The 23119-nt window shown below is 41.0% G+C and overlaps 1 protein-coding gene across 9 annotated transcripts in view; it reads left to right on the top strand.

Annotated features, from left to right (window-relative positions):
* Positions 1-23119, top strand: part of SOX6 (SRY-box transcription factor 6) — a 790083-nt gene that overhangs the window by 650414 nt on the left and 116550 nt on the right. For 5 of the 9 annotated variants that reach the window (XM_086956030.1, XM_086956031.1, XM_086956034.1 and 2 more), the window contains 3 exons: positions 2877-3057; positions 9022-9206; positions 16947-17003. In XM_086956030.1, coding sequence (XP_086812156.1) covers positions 2877-3057; positions 9022-9206; positions 16947-17003 — 423 coding nt within the window. The remainder of the gene's footprint in view (positions 1-2876; positions 3058-9021; positions 9207-16946; positions 17004-23119) is intronic. The other 4 variants (XM_086956035.1, XM_086956036.1, XM_086956032.1 and 1 more) reach the window with 1 other exon arrangement.

Raw genomic sequence — 23119 nt, 5'->3', positions numbered from 1 at the left:
ACTGATGTGTTATAACCGATCATTCAAATTAAGATGACTTTATTCTGATTACATAGTTGGCAAACTTTGAAAGAGGAGACAGACAGCTCAGGGTACTTTGCCATTAGAATTTCATGAAGTAACTTGCAAATTTGTCTGACAGCTTGGCCCAAAGCAACATCCACCATGTCAAAGAAACACATGTATTTACTATTTTAGTGGATACCCATGACCTTAGATCCGGGTTAGCTGCTTAACATTCATATTTGGAAACTGTGAAAGGTGAATTTATAAAGTCCCAAAAACTATTCCTCCCAAATGAAGAAATTCAGAGTTTGTCAGAAACACACACCACAGACTGATATTCATAGATGAAACAGCTTTCACGCTTCTTCTGGCTTTTCCCAGTAGTAAAGCATAATCCATGTAGCAGGGCTGTATTGATGCTATTCCTTCACTAGTAATCTGAGTTAAAGTCATCAAGAATCTTTCACCCAGCCCTTCCTGAATAATAGTTAGAATTTTAAACACTTTATAACTTTAATCCTGTTCACTTTCAGTTACTCTAACAACATTGCAGTGACCCGTCCAGTCTGTCTTCCCCTTGTTTTGACATCGAGTTGCAAGAAGCTTCTGAAATGCAATATTGATGAAGCTACAGTAATTCCTGATCACCTAACCTAGATTGCAAAAGATGTAGTCATGCCCAATCAACTTCCAGAAAGTAGGAGAGCTGAAATTGAGAAACTGGTTTCCGATTGTAAAATGTTGTTCTAATGGTACGTACTACACATCAGGGAAGTAATGCTTGTTGAAATCATCACACAGTACAGCTGCTCTGTTTGTTAATCACTAGAGATATTTCCAAACTATAAATCTTAAAGTAGTTGAAAACTATCTATGTCAAAAACTATCTTGATAGAAGAGAAATTACGTGTTCAGTAATATCATTCCAGTTGCTTTTTTTCTCCTTATATTGAAACAATATATCCAGCAAAACGGCTGTGCCTAGTATTACATAAATAAATAGAACGCAGAAGGAAGGTGTAGAAAGAATCGCTGTAATTCACCAGATGATGATCACTGCTGAAACGTACACACAAATCTGCTTCACCAAATAGTAAAAGTAAAATACAGAGCCAAAGTGCTTGACCAGATATACAAAATCAACAGATCAGGCTCCTTCTCGCAAATTTGGCAGCTAGACACAGTTGGCTTGACTCGCAGAACATCGCATGGTTGCAGATTTCTGAATTTTTGGAATCCCTAAATGTTTAATGACTTGAAACGGCAGTCATAGTTTTCCAGATGTACTTCTGGAGACCATTTGAGAATTGGGGCATACCACCATGATTAGGCGTTTCCGGTGCATAAATATACACAGTCTACAATTGCACAGTGAGAAATGCCTTTGCTTATTGGTTTTTTCTCTTTCTCCATGGGGATTTTTTCGTCTTTATAGAGAAACCCCTTCACCTACACTGCCAGCAATTTTAGGGTGTTCCAATCCCAATCCCACCTTGAAAAGGAATTTACTCCTGATCTTACAAGATTTAAACCCTGGCTACTTCCCAAATGGGAATAGATTGGGAAACATTTGAGGAAACCCACAAAAATTGATTTGGGGACGTGCGAAAACCTTAAGTTCCTGGAATTCCCATTTCTCACTCCATGGAAAAGATTTACTCACACACATTTTTTTCTGTGGTAGTCACTCTTTATATGACTATATGCCAACTTCTGTAAATTGCAATAGCTAATTTTCACTTGCAAAAATATGCTTTTTGTGCATGCCAAAACCACATTTGTGAATGGCTTCTAGAATTGGGCCCACTAGGAACACCTATCACAGATTCCCTAACATTTCGGATTTAAGTGAAAATATTATATTTTAACATTTTGTTATTACTCTACCCCTCACAGTTTTGGAAAATATTGAAAATCTGAACTTCATTAAAATATGAAGAAACAATATGACATTATGTTGCTTAAATTATTCACTTCAATCAATTGTAATACATGTCACAGTCAAAGCGATCAGCAGTCAACACCACCTAGCATCATCATGGCCGTGTTATAATAATTGATAACAAAAAAAAATAATTAAGAGTTTTATATAGCGTGAACTAGACCCGAGAAATCGGGTATCAGAGCGCTTTACATGAGCACCAGTTTCGTTACAGATGGACACATTCATTTTTGTTAGGCGCTGGGAGATTAAGTGATTTTGCCCAGAATTACAGGATGTTGAGCGTCGTTGCCGAGTTTTATTTTTAAATGTCGTTTTCAAACACTACAATGCCAATAATTGCTAAGTAAATCCCGAGTCAGCTCTTCAAAACATTTTTAGGTATACTAAATCTCTTAGTATTAAATCGGGAATCATTTTGCTTGCTAAGTTTTAAAATATTTGTTTTTTTCAGAAGAACCCTATATATAAAAATACTATGTGTTTCAATGAATACTGTGTGTATGTCCTGAATGCATTTAAAAGAAATGCGGTCCATGCAGAGGCAGACCTTTTAATATAAAACTGCAATAAGAAACACTACTGAGTTTATAGACATTTTAAATAATTCTTTGAAAATGCCCTGGGTTAATTTAGTTCTCTGAAAACACATTAGGAAATTAAGATGTAATGTGAGGTAATTTCCGATTTTAATTTGGCGAAAAGAATGATCCAATGACTCTGTTAGTGTAAACAGAAGCATAACACAGGGAAATTAATGAGGCTTTCTCCTGAAGAATATTCAAGGAAGTGGGTAATTAGCTTCTTTTGTTATTACTGCAAAGGAATGTGCCATTGTCTCCGAGGTGTAAACTAAGTGTGGATTACTAAGTGATAATGTTCTGCGCTTGTCTCGCTTTAACATCATCTTTCATTTAAACTCTTGCAGGAAGAAGCTTCGCAGCCCCTCAATTTGTCAGCCCGACCCAAGACAGCAGAACCCGTAAAGTCTCCAACGTCGCCGGCGCAGAACCTTTTCCCGACCCGTAAAAGCAGCCCTGTAAACCTGCCCAATAAGAGCGGCATCCCCAGCCCACTCGGAGGAGGGCCTGGAAGAGGATCCTCTTTAGGTAGGGGGACCATTTTCAGAAGATCATAGGATGAGAATATGTTCTATTTTTTTACTCTACACCTGTTTGGCTCACCTTCACCTTCTAAAAACCATTCTCTTTAAAGATCTCTCTTTGTATAAGTCAGTAGTGAATACTGTCAGTCAATCATGTTTTGACTACGCTAATTCAGTCTGCCTTGATTCTCCAGACAAAACTGTACATCAACATCAATATGATAAGGCTGTGGCATAATCGCTTACAATAACCTCCTACAAAATTGAATATGTCACTAATTGAGTGATCTCCACACCGGGTATCCATTTAATCTTGTACATAATCCCTTCTCCTCAGAGTACCCTCCTTTTTGGCCAATAAATATTCTTTCTGTCAACATCCACAATTCCTTGCTTTTGCCCGAACTACGCACATTAAAATTGCAGTGCAGAAAACTGGAAAGAAGATGGAGGAAAGATTTCGCCCAAGATAAAAAATTGTGATATAGGGCAGCCAACAGATTATACAAGGCAGAAATAAAATTGGCTCAAGCCTCTTACTTTGAGGGAAGGATTGTGTCAGCCGCTAACTCCCCCAGAGAAATCTTCCTGGGGCCAAGGTGGGGCCCCTGGGCCCTACCGGACACCTCAGGTCTCCGCTGTACTGAATTGGCTGAACATTTTTCCTTCTAATGTGCAAAATATCCTTAAACATCTCCCCCAAAAAGATAGTAACATATTAATTAGGTATATGAATAGTGGCGGGAATCCAGTGGCTCATGAACTGGAGACATTCCCGATGATGACTCAGGAATCATTCCTAGCCACTCTATCATCAGTAAAAATTGGGTTGTCGCTCGACCCTGCACCCCCCCACATCTTGAATTTTGTCAGACCAACAATCGTCAACCATACTCTGTCTGAGTTTCTTGAAATCAACCATATTCTCCACCCCTCCCAAACAGGTTTCCACCCTGGTCAAGGGACGGAAACCGCCATTCTATCAGTGGTGGAAGAAACCAGAAAAACTCTGGATCTGGATGCAGGAGGGTCAGCAGCCATAGTCCTCCTCGACCTTCAACATGGTGAACCACTGTGTCCTGGTTCACCGCCTCAGGAGTATAGGAGTGACTGGATCAGCCCTATTATGGCTGCAATCCTTCCTAGAAGGAAGATTTTTCCAGGTCTTCGAAACTGGTAGTGCTAAATCACAACCCATCCCCCTCCAGTGCGGAGTCCCGCAGGGCGCTTTGTTGAGCCCTACTCTCTTTAATGTTTACATGGCCCCACTGGCGGAGGTTATAACCCCCTTTGGATTCATATGGTGACATACTCCGATGACACACAACTGGTCGTACTGCTGCCGGGCGGTGACGTAGGGAGGGGGAGGAGCAGGGTGGGGTGGTAGTAATCTATGGATTACGGAGGTTTACGGGTAAGTAAACATATAAATAAATCAAATTATTTTTGTTGCGTGCACTGCATCTCCAAATGCGATGCAGTGTGCGCAACGAAATTCATTTTTTTAATTTATATTTTTACTTACATGTAAACCTCTGTAATCCATAGATTACTACATACGCTATACAGATATGCTATACAGATGTCAATTCAACTCAGAGCACCAAACAAATTCTTGCTTGTCACCACTGTGAACAGAAATAGCGGTGTAACACAGGCTCCCGCAGTCCCCGCTGTGCGGGGTGCCCCCGAGCTGCAGGGGGCCCCATCAGCACAGTACTCACACCTGATAGCTCCGGATTAAATCCGGAGCGGGGGCCACTCTGTGTACCTTGCAGGGTGGCCCTTCAACTTTTGTTACGCCACTGACCAGAACAGTCTCTTATGGAGACTCTATGTGGAATCTCTCTCCCGACTCCAGCTGAAAACCTGTCTTTTTTGATTAATTAAATGTCCTCTGCCTTCTCTTCTTAAAGTGGCAAGAAGCTCCTGTTTATAAACTCTTTACAAATAAATTAGAACATGCAATGGTGCAAAGGACTGACAGACGGTTAGGCATTTAATGGTAAGGCCAAAGGCTACCCACATATGTGCTGAAGAGAGCTCATTACCATCTGATAGGTGTTACTTGTTTTTTGTGAAATGTATGCACTGACTGAAGGATATGAGCCGGTATTTGGAGCCAGACAAACGGTAACACTCGCCCACCCATTGGTTGCCCATGTCAGCCTCTTAATCGGATTGACCAGCCAACAAACACGAAACTGATACCTAATTGGCCTACCTTATGATGTAAAGTCGGTTTCCATGGTTACCTCCACACGGGTACCACAAACAATCCTCTCTTTGGATGCCATCGGTCTCAAGCAGCGGCAGTATAGGGAGAACTATAAGAATGGGCCTACTTTCTGAGTGGAAAGCTCACTGTAATTACATAACATCCCTTCAAAGTTGACAGCCAGTAGTTAAAGATACACTTGGGTAATCCTGTCGCAGAGGCCTGGTTACATAAATATACCTCTTGGCCCTCATTCTAGCGGTTTAAAGCCACCAGAACGGCATGAGGGAATCACTACACACACACACTTTTAACACACTGCTGGGTGTAGCTCCCACCACGACCACAAGAAAGCCTAGACTGGCTGTAATGTTAACATTGGGGTGCGGTTTATTCTTTTTAAACAACGCTAGATCTGCCGAAATTAGGAGGGGCTTGAATAGAAAAATGTGTTCTCCAGAGATAAAAACCTATACTTGGAATAGGCTGTAATGCACCCTTGCACGTGCCCCACTGCACAGCACAAGTCTTAAATTCATAATGACACTTAATTGTTTACTCTAGAAAAGAGAACTCGTGTTTAGCCTGCTAGAGTCACATAGATGCTGTGGAGGGAAAAGACATATTATTTGCTCTGTCAGGTTAAGAGGGAAAATGTGTTTTTTGAGAAAGTGATAGTATGAGTTCCCATTTTCTTAGTGATTATGCTACGGATTTTTTTCTGTTTCTGAAAACTCCAATTTTGGGAATCCTACAGAACTGTGCCAAGGCGAGATTCAGCACTTTATACACAGACCTACCTTACATCCACGGGGGAAGGGGAGATTGGAACCCCACTCTTTCTGTCCAGCTGGAAACGATTTGTCATTTGACAGTAACCCTCTACCAAAGTCAAAATACAGACGATTTACAATCTTATCTAGGAGATGTGCGTATTCCCTTTAATAATAACAATTATTATTATTATTTTATTAATACATACGATAAAAAAACGTGTTCCTTATAGTTCACTCAAAGGCCTCGTCTGCCTTTTCTAAGCGCTGTAAATAACAGAAGTCGCAGATCCAAAAATCACTTTGCTTGTGGTCGGTATTTCTTCTGCACCTCTTACATGACAGAATATACATTTTTTTCAAACGCCAAAGCTCAGGCACTGATAGAGTAAGCTCTCTGTAGCACATTTCGGGTGACGCAACCATGCAAACAATTGATGAATGTATGGACTCGAACAGAATATACAGAGTCTATCAATAGTTGCTTCTGATTACCATAAGCTGGGTGAATGCATAAACATTGGCAGTGCCCTGTGATGTGGTCAAAATACACTTTGTACTTCTGTCATACTTTAAAGTCTAATGGTGAGTGGGCCAGTAAATGGGTCAAATTTTTCCCATCCTGGATTTATAGACTCTGGGGTACTGGTAACTCTAGGGGTGGGGAAACTCTAGCCAATTTCAAGGTGAACATTGAAGGTCCACTAAGAAATGAGGAATTACCAGCGGAATTGATAAAATAGTGAACAATCCCTGGTATTTCCTTATTCGCCCCCATACTTTCACATGCTTCCTGCAGCCAAAATCTCCAGGTGAAAGTAAAGAGATCTGAAGTGTTCCTGAAGGTCTCATCATTCCGAAGGGGTTGGTAGCTGCTGTCACCGGGCCCGCTACAATTAAGAGTCTTCTCGTAATCAGGGCCTTAGTTGTGTAGTAAAATGTGACATAGCAAAGGAGTTCCTGACTGTTGAACACAAGTTCCTGTTCCTTCTTTCCAACTTTCCAACTTGACAACAGTATGCCTGTCACCTGATGAAGGTGATTCAGTTTGCAAGTTGTCCTTCAAAATGGGCTATGGGTTTAGATTAAATGCTATAAAATAATTAGAAATGTATATGGTGCCACCAGCTTATCACCCTCTACATGTGCCTTGCACAGTCTTCCCTTGAGTCATACGCATACCCAGCCCTTTTTTCTAAAGCCTCAAAGCCACCTACCCAGTTTTTCAATAAAAGTCAAGAATGTTTTAATTAAGGAATATGCAGGTAACCGTGGCTATTGGCAAAGAGATGAAGTCTTATCGCATGCATGTCTTCAACAAAATCTACTGAACTCCTTTATGTGATTTTACAAATTCCATGCAACTACTCACACCCCCTATTGGAAATTCATTCATCGAGTAAAATACCACTGTGGAACACCGACCACCTCTTTACTGTAGAAAGATCTTTCAAAGCTGCACCATTCTTTTGACCAGAACCTACTGAAATATAGCTTTTTCAGACAGTCTCAGATATAACTGTCCTGAACCACTCAGTAAGTCAAGAATTAAGAATCTCCTTGCTTTAGCTATAAAGACTCTCTGGCTCACAAAACTGAGGGAGCTTCGTGTTGGGCAATGTATTGACACCATAGTATATCTCCATAAAATGTCTCTTCAGGGTTAGTTTACATTCATAACCACATTAACAAGGACTCAAACCAAGAAGGCCACTGAGACCCCAGTTCTGCTTTTAAGAGTCATTGAGGGTGCAGTCTGAGAACTTGCTATTGAGGATGTCAAGAATTCACTGCAAAAGCTGTTGTCAAAGAAAGGACATAGCCCCAGATTAATGACCCACATAGAGCAGCCCTTATTATGCTCGCCCTATGCACATCAAGGGCCTCTACCACAAATCGAACACCGAACGTCCTGCTTAACTGGAGAACGTACTGACTAGTATTCCTCACATCAATATGGGGGTTCATTGACAAATACTTTTCTGACATTCATGTTTCCCAGTAATCAAAGGCTTTGGCACATGGTAGCAGGTCCCATATCTGCAAACAGTGAGGCCCTCATGGGCTGCTTTTTAAAATGGTGCTCCTTTAAACTATTTTTTCTTCTAATCCTTAAAGAACTTTCTAGGCTTTTTGTAATGATTGGACACTTGTTTCCATTTATATTTTGCCAGTTACCTTTGGTATTGATTAGGGCACAGCTATTTTTCATTCTTATGAGACTTAAAAGTAGGAGTGTGCAACATTATTAAGATGTCCCTCTAAAACAACCTGGAGTTTATTTTTAGCAATTCAGAGCCTTTATGATTTTTTGTAAATATTAGGAACATCAACATTCACTAGGAAAACTATCTTGCAGGAAAATAATTCAATAAATACATTTTCACACACAGTGAGGTCTTGCAAAGTTGACTCACTACACAAACTCTGAACTTAATACCGTTAGCAAAATTTTTCAAACTAAACTTTAATATTGCACAATAGTGCATAAAGGGACTTCAGCCAACCTCTTTGGAACACTACATCTATTCATTCAAACATTCAGATATGCATCAGTAGATGGACACGTAAAGTGCACGGCCAGCAGGGGGTTCAACGTGCATGCGGGACATAAGCAGTACAGAAGCACAGCTCCCTGCTTCACAGACACACCGAACATTGCCAGAGGGGCTCTAGGTCAGAAGTTCCATCTGCGTTGCTCCTCCATGTTCTGGTAAATGTGACATCATGTTCAGGTGGTGTGAGTATAACACCTACATCCTGTGCAAAGTAATGGCAATTTCATAGTCATGAAGATGAAAGGTTGCTTTGTGGGAGAAATGATCTGTTTCAGTGGTTGACTTAAAATAACTGACATAGCTGGAATATTACACTTGCTCTAGGAGAATATTATAAAACAAAACACCTGTTCAGTTGTATTTCCTAGAGTTTTGTAACATGATTGTGAAGCTATGATGTCATGTTCTTCTTTTTATAGATATCCTCTCCAGCCTCAATTCGCCTGCTCTCTTTGGAGACCAGGACACTGTTCTGAAGGCCATCCAGGAAGCTCGGAAGATGAGGGAGCAAATTCAGAGGGAGCAGCAACAGCAGCCACATGGGGATGATGGGAAACTAGTCTCCATGAACAGTATGAATCTGAATAACTGCAGGAGTGACAAGGTATTGTGATGGCGAGATTCTCTTACATCATGATGGCTTCAAACATCAACTTTGCCAGATTTTTATTGCTTGTGGCAGTTTTGAGAGTGCCTTCTGGAGTGTACAAAATTGGTCCGCCGCGAGGGTCATAGTCATGGCAAATGTTGGGGATAGCTGCATACCATGTAAACAACTCACATTTGATTTAGTGTATGCAGTGGACTAAAATACACACAAATGTATGGGGGATGTGATGTGGGATGAAAATCCATGATGATGGTTGAAAAGAGGACTGATGATAATGGTGGGCCTGGGTCACCAGGGGCAGTTTCAATAGAAAGATCCATGTGCTGAAGCATTCATGCCTCTGATAGCTATAAAATAAAAAAACCAAAATCTACAAGTTCCTGAATGTAAAGTTCTCTTAGAAAAATATCTAGACCTAGATTAAGGTTTCACACATGACATGGGACATTTTTGCACCTTAACTTGAATTAGCATGTGAAAATAACAGTTACTGTTTTCGAAATGGAGAGACCACATTTTTGGAGGCAACCAAAGTGCTTAGATAAGTGGGGGGGATTGCCTTTCAAGCACTGATGTGCACGTCAAAAGGCAAATGGTCAAATGTTTACACTCAGTGGGAACAAGGTGGCCTGCTAACAATTTATATGTCCAGCCAAGTGAGAGTACGGGTTTTATGATAGACATCCTCTGAAGCCACACCTCTCCTGTGATAGTGCCGGCAGCAGAAGCAGAGTGTGTCTCTGCTTCTGGGGTATTCAGGATTTCCCCCCCCCCCCCCGAGATTTTATGCAATATTGTAACTGATTTGCAATAATGACAAAAAGTATTGCAACACCAATACCAACAGTTTCTCCACACTTTGACCTCTGATTTTATGCAAGTTTAGCTCATGTGAATATTCTGAAACTCTGTCTTGACTCCATCCCACACTGACCACCTTTGAACATGGAATGCACTTGGGTGGCTAAACAGGATGAAAAATAAAAATATTTCCTAACAGTCATGGTTGTGAGATACATCAAATCCTGGAGTCTTCTTTTGTAAAGGACAATGTAGATGTCTCAGAGACAGAAACAGTGTGAGGATATTTAGCACTTCAGATAAGATAGCATTTTGCCTAGTTAAGAGCTCCCATACACTGATAATAATGGCGTGTATTGGTATTTTACAGTAGCAGAGCACCACAACTAGGTGGCTCCTTTTGACTATTGCCTTACCGTGATTCATTTATGCTCCTGCCTTGCATTAAGATACTCTAGGGCTTGTAGACTGAGTAAGGTTTTTAAATTAATTTACTCATTATACTTTCACTTTATTTAAAGGAAAATTATAACATGTTTGACAGGAGTGTGCAAAAAACTCCTGTCAAACATGAACACATTTCTTTAGTTGTCCGTGGGGCGTCCCTGGGGCGTCCCTGGGGCGTCTTGAAGCCATAAGAACAAAACCTTGTGTGGCAACCATAAAAAAGGAGCAGAAATTATGATAATGGTGCTTTTCTAAAAAGTAATTTTTTCATTTAAGGTATAACATGGATTCCACTAGATACTAAAATAACAGATAGAGTTTGTTGAGACACCTGCCCTTCCGTCAGGGTGGAATAGGTACTAAAATCAGCAAACCTAGTGGATTAATTTCTGCCATATTTAGAGATCACCACTGAACCTCTGATCCCTGTACCTTAAGAGGAACCTCTGTCATTGTGGTTCCTCTGAAGGCCCTGCAAGTGTGGTGCAAGTGTGGTGCAAGCCTCTGTCTATCAAGTAGCCTCCCACTGAACCTATTTGTTTTTCAAAAATCTACTTCCAAAGCTAGAGTTTATTTTTGAACAGCAGAAAAAAAACGAATGTCCCGCACACCATGTGAGTTTTTCTCCCAGAGCATAGGAGTCATTGTTTTTATTTCTGTCCAGCACCATCAGGTTTTTCCTGGCAGAGATCATCCATTCTAAATAGGGCGGGCAGTCAGAGGTCCTTGCTGTAATCAGGGTTGGATTGGGATCACAATTCGGCCCGGGCATACCCAAAAAAGTGGCCCACATTCCTGTATCACGCCCATTCACAAAACAGCATTTGGCTAGTCTCATAAGGCTCCTTTTTCGAGATATGCTTGATAAATTATGTATTTTAAAGTTCATAGAGCCAGAAACATTGGTGAAAACTAGGAGCACTACATTTAGGAGGGCTGAAATAAAGTGGCCCAAAGGCCATAACTCCTGATATGGCTATGTTTGCCACCTGTCCTTTTTTTAACCAGCATTACCAGTATTTTAATGCCCTTGCCACTACGAAAATGAAGAAAAACACCTAAATCTCTTATTTTTTCCCCTGATCAATATGTTCTTTAAAGTTTGAACAGTAAATGTAAGGTGAAAGCAGTTTAAAATGTGGTCTAAAGCTTCTTTAATGATCCGTGACTAATAGTTAAACAAAGGAATAAAAGCCATGTTAAGAAGGAATACAGACTTTAGTATTGTTGAAGTAAGAATCCTCTCTCATTATTAAGGTCCAGCTTTTGCAGATTCTTAAAAAATGAGCAAACAGAAGGTTATATTTTTTTATTGTAGTTTTATTTGGCGCAACCTCGGCCAAAGGTTGCAATTATATGAGCACCAGTTACATTACAGAAGATCAAATTCATTTTTATTTTAGGCCTTGCACAATTAAGCCATTTGCCCACAATCCCAGGATGTTGAGAGGATGGGACGCAAACCTATTTCCATAGTTCCACATTCGGCAGCTCTGACCCTAACATTACATTATATAAATTTTCTGCTCTTGGAAAGGTGCTTCATAGCGGTTTTTATGCAAACATTCCCCCCCCCACCACCGCCACCAAGGGTTGAAAGACTACTGTAGCTGAGGTGCCAACGACAGGCCCTCAGCAAGGCCATTCACTTACTCACCCCAGACGAGCCAACTGTAGCCTTAGGGTGATGGCCTGGCAGGGGAGGGTTGAAGAAAAGCACAGAGCTGCTGCAGCTCCAGGGGAGCCCAGGTGATAATGGCCCACAGCAGGGGAGTGGGACATTCCGTCTGCGCCGGCCTCACGGCAGGCCAAGATAACGTCTGCAGCGGACAGAACAATATTGGCTTAGCGACGCTGCTGAAAGCAACCCCTCAGAGCCTCTTTGCTCATGATGCTGCCCCCCTCTTACAGTGGCCTGGAGGGGTAGACAATAAGGCTCTGTGGGCCGGTTGACAAAAACTTGGCCACTGGTGACCCTTAGGCACCAGCCCATCGGCCAATGCCCGACTGCCCGCCTTCCCAATCCGATGCTGGCTGTAATAGGCCCTACCGCATTGGCTTATTAGAGTATGACTTGCAATGGCAGTCAACAGAGGTAGCTCCGACAGAAAGAAGGCATTCCAACAATTTCAAAATAAAGCTGGCTAACCAAGAGTGTGATGGAGATGGTACGCTTATACATTTGTGGCAGTTTACCCTATCCACCAAATTCTAAATTGGCCCCCAAGTCTACTAAACCCACTTGTAATATGAACCAGAAGATTTTTTGTAATTATATTGCAAGCAGTTTTCTTACAGGTTCTTTGTAGGTGCAACATACTTCTTAAATAACAAGTTTGTCTTTCTGTGTACTGCTAAAATTGGCAAAATAGCCAGTATATTACCAATGCAAGCAATAGTGTCACAGAGCTTGGTACGATAGTAGAGGTTCCTGCGTCAACAAATTAACAGGGAGAGCAGAGCCGAGCCAGAGCTGAGCCAAGAGCCTGGCTCAGATCTTGGAGTCCGTGCACGAGCCAAGACCCCAAAAATTTTCCTAGGTAAATCATACAGCAAACATCAATAAAATACGATAAAGTGTCTTCAAAATTGAAAAATGTACACAGTACTGAGTTTTGGTGAAAGAAAATTTTTGACTAGGATCACACAGTTAAAGTGGGAGAAGCCGCTATTTATCCAGGTTTTTCTAGTTTCAATTTGCACAGATCAGCCACTAAATGGCTATCTATTTGTCTTTCCTTATGTTAAGGCTTTGTTTTGACCTGTTTGTGCATATTTTTGAAGTTTTTATATAGTGCGACCTCGACCTGAAGGGCCAGTTATATAACAAAAGCTCACAGTTCATTGTTTGTAGGCACAGGGAGATTAACTGATTTGCCCAGAATTATATGAGCCGAGCCAACACCCAGACTTTAATCTGGTTCCCTGGTACCAACACAGCTGGACTGGGAACCCAAAGCAGCACTGGCAATTTTGTAGGACATGCCCCTCGGGGAGGGGGGGGGAGGGGTTGGGGTATAGGGCAGAGTACAAGTGTGAAGCTCTGCTGCTTTTGTTATTCGGGGCCGATATTGAAGCACCGCTGCCATGCCGACCCCCTTTAACAAAAAACGGCCCGACTGCTGCAAAACCAACCTTCCGGGAAAATGCCTGATGCACGCTACAGTCAGTCCGACACTGAGTTCCAAGGTCAACCGTTCTGGTCGTAAGGCCACATCAAGGCTAAAGGGAGGTAGGCAGGCAGAAGTCACATGAAAGCTCAGCTCATTAAGGGCCCTAGGTTCCAACTGGACCTCAACCTGAGCCAGGCTTCAGGCTTGAGTCTGGCTTGAGCTGCCAGTTCTTCGCCCACCTCTATAATTTTGATATTTATGGTAAGGTGCCTGTTGCATACTTGCGCACTGGGAGAATTTTCAATGTGCCATACAAACTAGCAATTTGCTGTCAAGAGCACTCAAGACCTAGTGGTGGCGCCCTAAGGCTGTTGGCGTAAGTCATCTTCTGGAGGTGCTATCCTTTGCTGCAAAGATGCACAAATAACTTCACTCTCACAAATTCAAATCTTGATAAGTCCAATCCGGACTTTCTCACTTCTGAGGTCGATAACATTAGTACCATTTAGGAGGGTAACAGTAAGACTTGTTATTCAGTGTCACGAGGCAGCATGTACATATCTAATAAGCACTTAATCGGCGCACTCCACGTTTGCTGGTAGTAATATGTATATCTCCCCACTACTACCAAACTTTAAAAATGAGAATCAGGTTTAGAACGGGTTCCTGACAGAGCAGCAAGCCCAGTCATGCATATTTCCACACACAGGCCATGTTATGCATACTACCGAGAGACAACATTGTGCTACCTCTGCTGATTCACGAAATACCAGCCATATCACAGCAGCACTCCAAAGCAGCGCCTGCTCTGCAGTGTGTGCCCGTGAATCAGGCTGCTTTTCTTCTTGTGTAACACTGCCCCCTTTTTCTGAAAGCTGGAAGCGGGCAGGACGTTCCCTCCTTGGCATGAGCGAGGCTGCTCGTCTCTTATTTATACAATAGACTCGGGGAGTCATTGTTGCATGGCGGGATACGTTCAGACACGACAACAGCAATGCGGGGCAACAATAAGCAAAAGGCGTGTTCCGTACAAATTGTTCTGCAGGGTGTGTTTTGAATAAACACGCCGAGTTGTGCAGCTTGTTCCCCTGAAGGTTGTGTTATTTTTAGGGGGAGTGGAGGACGGAGTGAGTGATATAGTACCGAGGCAGCGTGTTGAGGTTCTGTTGTGCGACAGCGATCGCAGCCTTGAGACAGAGATAGGTGTGGTTGACGCGTGACAGAGATAGGTGTGGTTGACGCTTGTGCTATTATCAGAATCTTAGGCCTGTATTTACATCTTTAGCTCGCGAGCGGAAGACAAGTGTGACTATACTCAGTGCGTCAGTGAAACGTGCAGGCGGTGCCAGGGTGTATTTCCGCCGTGTATAGGGGGCATGAACGTTACAGGCTCGTTATTCTGCAAAGCCCGTCTTATGCTATATTTGCATTTCGATGTAAGCACATAAACATCCATTCATGCATATCAATGTCGACCATGCGGTTAGAAAAGTACAAATAAATTGTCAGTTTAAAAGAAAACAATTACCTTCAGAATTGCACGTGCATTGCAAATAGGTAGTTCACAGCTCTCTGTTCCCTGATTGAAACAGGGAAGAGAGATTCCGAAGTGAGCTGATCCATTGTTAAAAACAGGGAAAGAGGGCTGTGAATAAATACCAAATGGACTACCCAGAAGCCCATAACTTAAAACAATGTAAGCTAAAGAAAAAGTTTTAAACACAGGAAATATGGAGCGCAAGCGTTCAGTCGATTAATTAAAAGAAATATATATTACTGGGGGAAGTAATGGTTTTGCCAGAGAGAGAGAAGCAATGCAATACAGAATATACGGTGAATTAAAATCTTAAAAGAAAATAAAGACAAGCATTGTATGCCTTGAGGGAGCTCATCTAGGTACTTCGCAACACTGCAGGACGAATGAACCACAAAGAGCAGTGATGAAAATGGTAAACTAAAGTGAATTAATGAACAATATTGGACAAGGTGAACTCAGAAAATATGAACGATTTACAGAGTTCGTTTATGTAACATAAGAAACACAAAAATCCATTACTGGTGATGTTAGTATTTTTTTTATCGGATTGAAAAAAGCGAAGAACTTAAGCAGTATATCAACACCTCCGAGCACTTGCATTTTCTGCATTTGAATGAGCAAAGGTAAAGTGCTTTTTGGGATGACTTATGAACATTCCAAAATGCAACGTCAAGTTCAAAGTTAACCAAAGCAACTCTTAAAGGGTCTTGCTCTTCCATATGCAGTACAATGTTTATGTTCTTCTAATATAGCTAATTGGAAATCTCTTCAGAATGAAGTTCTGAGGGACCAGTGAATTGCTGGCATGGAATATAAAGCGCCTTGAAGCAGTGCTCGTGAAAAGTAAGATCTGATTTTAATGCAACCCACAGATTAGTACCTCCTCCCTCCTTTCCTGCTACTGCCCAGGCCACGAGGGGAATCTGCACCATCAGAGTTTGAGACATAGCTTTGATGGGGGTTTGGAGGCAACTGCACCCACAACATTTGTGTAAAATTTACTTCAACTCAATTGTTTAAAATTATGACTGATCTTTATTCATATTTCTAAAACGTTATGTTAAGGATGAAACACATTAAAGACTATCAGATCATAAAGAGGCATCAAGACACTACAAGGTGACGTAGCAAAAAACAAGATGTCATGGTTTGCCTACAATCACAAACTGTTATGAGGAAACTGGGGCAGATAAGACTGAGCTCAATGCCTATCCTATTTAATTCTGTGGAGACTACTTCCTCTGATCAGAAACATATCAAGTCACCTAACCATGTGGTAAGACAGATTGGAGAAACATGCATTAACAAAGTTAATAGGCTTTGCCTGAAAAAAAACCTAAGCCATTGGCTTTGCCAAGGCTTGTATGCGTAGACATTAGTTAATGTCAAAAACCATATACATGCACATGGATGCAGGAGTGGCCACCTTAGAATCAGTTTTCTAGTAAAGAAAAGCCATTTCAAGATGGCACCATTGCATTCACATGCATGCACATACGCGCTGTGATTATAGTCAACCTGTCTGAGTGGATCCAAGGGAAGGCATAAAGGAAAACTCCCTTAAGTCATTTCGGTTTAAACTTATTTGCTGCAATGCCTTTTCTTTATTGGTACAGCATGAAAACACAGGAAGATAGAGGGTAGGAGTTCATGAGACAGCTGGACCTCAGAAGTCCTTGCTATGCATGTTGTTTCTTTCCTGGATGGGCTTAAAAATATGTCATGGGTTTGCGCATGATAGCATGCTTTCTCCTGGCCTTCTTGTTTTGTGGTGCTTTAACCCCTTAATTACATTGACTTTTCTAAAGTGCAGCAACAATGTTTGCTATATTTCAGATGCCAGTGCGGATAGATGCCATCACTGGAAGGATATGCATTAGAACTATACACACAGTGAGTCACTAACATAATGTAACTGTATATTATCTTTCCTCTGTCCAGGTTTTGGCATGACACCAGTTGTCACATCCACTTATCTGCCAATCTCTTTTTAGTTCTTCTTATGCTCCTAATGTTTGGCAAGGCATTCATTATGTCTTCATCTAAACTCTGCATCTTCTAATGGCCTGCCAAACGTTTAGAATCCCTCCAATTCTGTGTGCATGGTGCATTTGCACTACTAATAGGAGATTTCTGGCTCTGACCTATTCAATTGCTATCCAAAACTTTCTGTGACTCAATTTCTAAATAATCAATTTCTAAATAACCAAGTGACTAAAACCAAGAGACCAGAACTCCCAGAAATTAAGGAAATAGTACAGATCTTCGGCACTACATTGCAATACTCTAATTAGTTTGAGCCAGTTAATTGAGTATCGAAGATGAAGCTGAAAAAATTCTAGAGTTGGGTACAAAAAGAGTCTATGTAGGTACTATCTTCCAAGACGTTTAGACATTAGATGAACAAAGCAAAGAAGGAAAGTAACAAAACTTTGGTGCTTTCTCACTCTCAACACTGAAAAAATTTCAGTATATTATTGATGACCGGGTCTCCTGGAGATGCATGTCAATTGTAAGCTTGTTGAAGACAAGCGTGGCCAGCAGCATAGAAGTCCAGGCAGAGCACGAAGTGATAGATCATTGGGATACTGTCATACCCTGTTGAGTAGGCCATTGGGCATGTATGGGCTACTGGGCCACAACCATATGGGTGAAGCCTTTCGCCACTAATGACCCAGGGGCCCGTCTTAGTATTAGTAGCTAACTGGGTTGAGGTAAACCTTTTGAGCACTTGACTCTCAGTGGTAGCGTGGCGAGCAGTCACAGAATTCTGAGGGAGGTTAGTGTGATTCTTACTCAGACTCAAGATTACTTCCACCTCTGCCACCCCAGTACATAATAACATCAATGTCCAGCACAGTGCTTCCCTTTGTAGAAATTAAAAATTATTTTATGACACAGAAAGCACAGACATGCGCTACACATTCAAACATGCACAAATACCTGTTTCACCGCTAAAAGTCTGAGTACTCCAGGGACATCTTCTGTTCCGTCCTCCCTTTCACTGAGTTTCCCCTTCCAAGTTCAGAGTTCAAGGCCTCCCGAAGGCTGGTGGAGGGGGGGTGCCCCTACCACAAACAAACAGTGAGTCAAGCCCCCACCGGCCTCAGGCACTGGTTCACTCTTGGGGTCCTATGAACAACTACATGGGGTAAACCCATTTTGAGACCCCTTTTTCTTGGTCTCCGCTTTACTGATGACCCCAAAACTCTCCTGGAAGAACCTGAGGTGGATGAAATGTTTTCAAAGTGCTGATTAACTCCTGAATTAGATAATGTTTAGTTTTTTTCCTGAAAGCCAGCACAGATTTAGTTTCTTTAAGGTATGGATAAAAATGAGTTGCAGATCTTTCAGCCTACAATAGCACATTGGCACTTTTTCTTTTGTGGGAGTTTGGTTCTTGGGTTGTGTTAGAAGCTTAACTGGAAATGCCAAAAGGGCAGACACTTTGTTTACAGCTAGAATGAGGCAATTCCTCCACTACACTTCAAATACCAATCATACTACTTTAAAGCTGATATGCTTACACAATGGTAACTAAAGTAGCAAGTTTCATCTAGTTTTGCTGCCACATATTGCCCACAATGCAGCCTAGCTATTGTTTGGTAGTGCGGGAGCCTGAGGATCAGCTAAGTATGGTTTTAAGATTACATACCCAACTTACAGAATTTGTTCTTGAAAAATTCTGATGGCTTTTGAAAAAGGTCAATGGACATTTGCCACAGTTTGTGAATGGAGCTAGCATATAACATAAACTATGCATATATCACCAACAGAATTTAAATGTTCAGTCAATGATGAGAAGTTGATGAAGGTTTCAACACATCTATTTGTCTTAAAAGATTAGTATTGTTTTCTCATCTTTATTCAGATTAATCCGTTTACAGAAATATATGTAAAAGATTGATTAGTGACAGCATTAATCAGTACACAGAGTTCCATAAAGCTACGCATCACTAAACTAAGTAAAGGGAACCTAACCTATTCTAAGTAGAACCCATAAAGAGTCCTTTTTCGGATAAGGGTAAGAGTGAGAATAAGAAAAGAACTTCCCATAAAGAGTCATTCTGTAAACTCAGCCGAGCTCCCACAGCGGCTGTAGAAACCGTCACTGATAGAATGATCTTTGCAGTAGCATTGATCACCAAAAGATTTTTTGATAAAATAAGTCACCTTTAGCAATAGCTGTTAGTAGAAAAGCAAAAGTTCAACTCTCCAGGACAAGAGCCACTAGGCAGTGGAGACAGATCTGGATCACTTGATCTTTCATCAGGAACCTCTCTCCGTCTCTCTTCCTCAGCTAGTTAGGAACTCTCTTTATTATAAAATCACATAATAATGTATCAAAACTTTATTAGGTGTTAACTCCTCCCGTCAGTGGAAAATGCTCATCGGATGGTGTCATCAACTTCTGATGCCTCTTCTCCCGATTCCCACGGTAAACATTTATGCCGCTATGGTGTTAACATTGTTTCAGGACTTTGTTACAGGGGGGGGAAGTTCTCATGAGAACCTTCCTACCTAAGCTAAAAGATGTGCTATGAGTTTCAGTGTGAAGACAAAGGCCTGTCACAGATGTGGAGGCAAACTAGCAATAATATTCTGATCAAGCATACATAAAATGTCTAAATCATTATTATTATTATAACAAACATGGCAAGTCTCATTGTATTAAGGTAAATTACCTAACATGGTGTGAGGGAATTGAATGAAGTGCAAATTTGAAGTCCGCACATTCTAAGCAAGTTCCTAGTGCTTGGCAAAATATTCTAATAAATGTCAAGCTGTGAGCAAGAGTCAAGAGAAAAAGGCTTTGAGGCCTAACTAAAAGTGCACATTTAAGAATGATAGTGCAGTACAACATTTTTTGATTATACTATTTCATAAACATTCTATAAGCATGCTTTCCTCTATATATGAAGGATTAATATCTCTATTTGCAGTATATTATAAGGGTTCTTTCACATTTTTAAAATGGGCTCATTTTATCTACTTGTCATTTTCCAAGTGAAAATATTTTTGCAGCAGCTAAAACAATCGCATTTCTAAACTGCAATTTTAACATGGTACACAAGTCAAATTTTATTTTCAAGCTAATATCCTCCAGTAGCCTACTCCTTCTCACATTAGGACATAGTCCAGTTTTGAGTTCATTAATGACCCATGAAAGCCTTCATGTTGTTTCTTTTCAATGTTAATTGTTTTTGGTTTAACCGTTGAATGCCGAAGAACACCTATTCGACAACAGAACACATTTTTGCCTCAATAGTGGTTTTTTGATTTGGCCTTTAGGCAGCTTTATCTATTTCATCAGCCTCATTTAATCAAAAATATTTATAAATAAATAACCTATACACATTCATTTCAGGGCCTTGCCCCATCATCTATTACTCAGTTCAACTGACATTCACATTTTGCTTCCACTAAACAGCATCCACTCGGTCAGCACACTTCAACCATTGTCTCTCCTCTCCTACACTGTGAGTGGTGACATTCCGGCTGCTCACATTTGCACTTCAGCCTAAACTGAAGTATACATCAGACAATACTTTAATTTGTCAATGCTTTTTTCTGCCCATTGTCTAGCGCTTTATTTATTAGTTGTTTTTGTGTAATTGAACCATGTCTTAAGGTTACAGTAAGTGAAAACAAATAGTACCTTTTTTCCACCAATAAAAATCTCATTTTTCTGAGATGTACATTAAAACTAAAAAGAGTTATATGCCTGTTTTAAATACATCTACTACCTAGGAAGTACCCATGATTTTCTATCAAAATGTTACTAGATGGTTATTTTTTAGTGTAATTTTTTTATAGCACATATATAGCCACCTCATTTGTTCTCTACTTTTGTTGCATATGCTTGCAATAAAAATAAAAATGCGTAAATGTATTGATTCGACCAGCTTGTCAAGGCCAGAGCTGTTGGATTGCTAATGGTTGTTTAGAAATGGAGTTTGGGGTCCTAGACATCTCAGGAGGCTGAGAAAGTTCTGCAGCTTTACACTTCAGCCTGTCTCAATATTTTCTTCAGTTTGCTTGAGGCCACTGCTCTAAACCTTTTGTTATGGGCAAGAATGTAGCTTTGAGACCTTTTTCTCATATTGTGACTTTGTGCAATAGGTTTACCATTGTCAGGTATTTAGACAAGGAGGCAAAAACAGCACCAAAGTGAAAGCGATTGTTGTGATCAGAGAAGGAGCCCCATCTTCTTTCAGTAATTTTCCTGCTTTCAAACTATGGATCATGATATAATTCAAGGAAAAGCTGTTAGCCACAGATCATAAGTTTCTAGAAAGGGTAAATGATGATGAAGAATTGTGAAGCAGGAAGGACATATTTGTCCTACTGTCAGGGACCATCAGATGCCAGTTTAAATTCAATAGAGGTGGTCTTGTCTTGATGACTGATTGTCATGTATGCACTTTAATCTGGCCTGACTGCTGAGCTTGGAATTGGGCAGTATTTTCCCCCTATAATGTCATGCACAAACCAAAGTGAATCAAAGTAAAGAGTTGCATTGCCCACACATGCCACACAAAATCAGGCTCAGCATGTAGTGTTACAATGAACTCACACTACAATCATCTAAAATGTATATTAAAACATATTTCTTTTATCCTGGTATTGCTGAAACTGTGGTTGTGTGTATGATGGTGGGCGTACCAGCATGTCTGGTGTCTCGTCTGCTAGAGCATGAACTGCAGGATGGTTCTACTCTGTGTAAAACTGTCTTGAACTAGCTGCCATGCTAGCAATCCCTATTTGCACTGTGGTTTGTTGTGGCATTGAAAACTACGGTATACTAGATTTGGGAGGCCAATTGCTACCTTTTCAAGGTGACAAGAAGGAAGAAGGACATATGGTAAAATACAAAAAGTGAGAGAGAGAGCAAGAGTGTAGCAAAAGCAAATTAGACTGAGGCATAGAGACATAGGAGAGAGGCCTGAGTGCGCAAGAGAGCGAGAGAGAGAGAGAGAGAGAAAGAGAGAGAGAGAGGCAGAGACCTACATTATTCCAAGGAATAAGTCACTTCTCTTATTAAAGTGACATGTCATTCTTGGCACAGAAATCACGCTGGTATGTTGCCGCAACCAAGGCAAGAAACAGGACGGTACACTCAACTCCAGGATTGCTATCTGAAAGTCGACTTCTGAGGCTGATAACTCATAGGAATGTCCCCCTTTGCCTTTACTTCTGACAGATTTGATCTTGATGTTTTGGCCACAATTGGAGTCACATACATATAAAGAATTGAGTGTAACAGTTTAAAGCACATGTATATAATACATTACAGGCATGTCAGAATGTTCTGCAGTGCCAAGGAAAACAAACTCAAGCAGGCCCCTTATAGGACGAAGACCTGTTGGGAAGTTTAAATACATGTCGCCTAATGAAAGAGAAAACACTGCTGATTCAGCATGTGGCACTGTCTACTAGTATTGGCCTATTAGCAGATGTCATAGAAATATGATAGGGTTGTTTTAAATCTGTTAATACGAGTTGCAGCATAAACACGGGGCCCTGGGAAATGCAGGGCCTGACAAATGATGATCCCTCTGTCTCCCCTCCTTCTAACAATTCCGTTCACAATCTCTCAATTTATATGCTTCTAAATCGTTGACACACCCCATCGTGTTCAGTACTTTCGCCATAAAGGCTGGAAATGTAACTAGGAGGAGGATGACTTCAAGGCATCACTATTATTCACTCTTTGAGGGGATACCAGCTGCAACGGATCTGGTCTACAACTATCCTCTGAGTATTGCTGGTGCAAAGAGGAAAGTTTGGTTGCACCTCTGCCTTCATTCAGGCTACTTTCTTCGAAAAACTACTGGGCAGATTATGCAGTAAATCTTGTGAGTGCACATCTGTGATGGTTTTTGGCTTAACGAGCTCCCCAGAGCTCCCTAGAGCTACTAGCCTCTGAAATCACTGTCTTGGTTTAAAATACACCACTCGTCACTAATGATGGCAGCATAATTGAAACCATTAACAAAAACAACATG

The sequence above is a fragment of the Lissotriton vulgaris genome, chromosome 2_1 (genome assembly GCF_964263255.1).
Source record: "Lissotriton vulgaris chromosome 2_1, aLisVul1.2, whole genome shotgun sequence".
Taxonomy (NCBI): domain Eukaryota; kingdom Metazoa; phylum Chordata; class Amphibia; order Caudata; family Salamandridae; genus Lissotriton; species Lissotriton vulgaris.
This window is presented reverse-complemented; position numbering and strand designations above follow the sequence as displayed.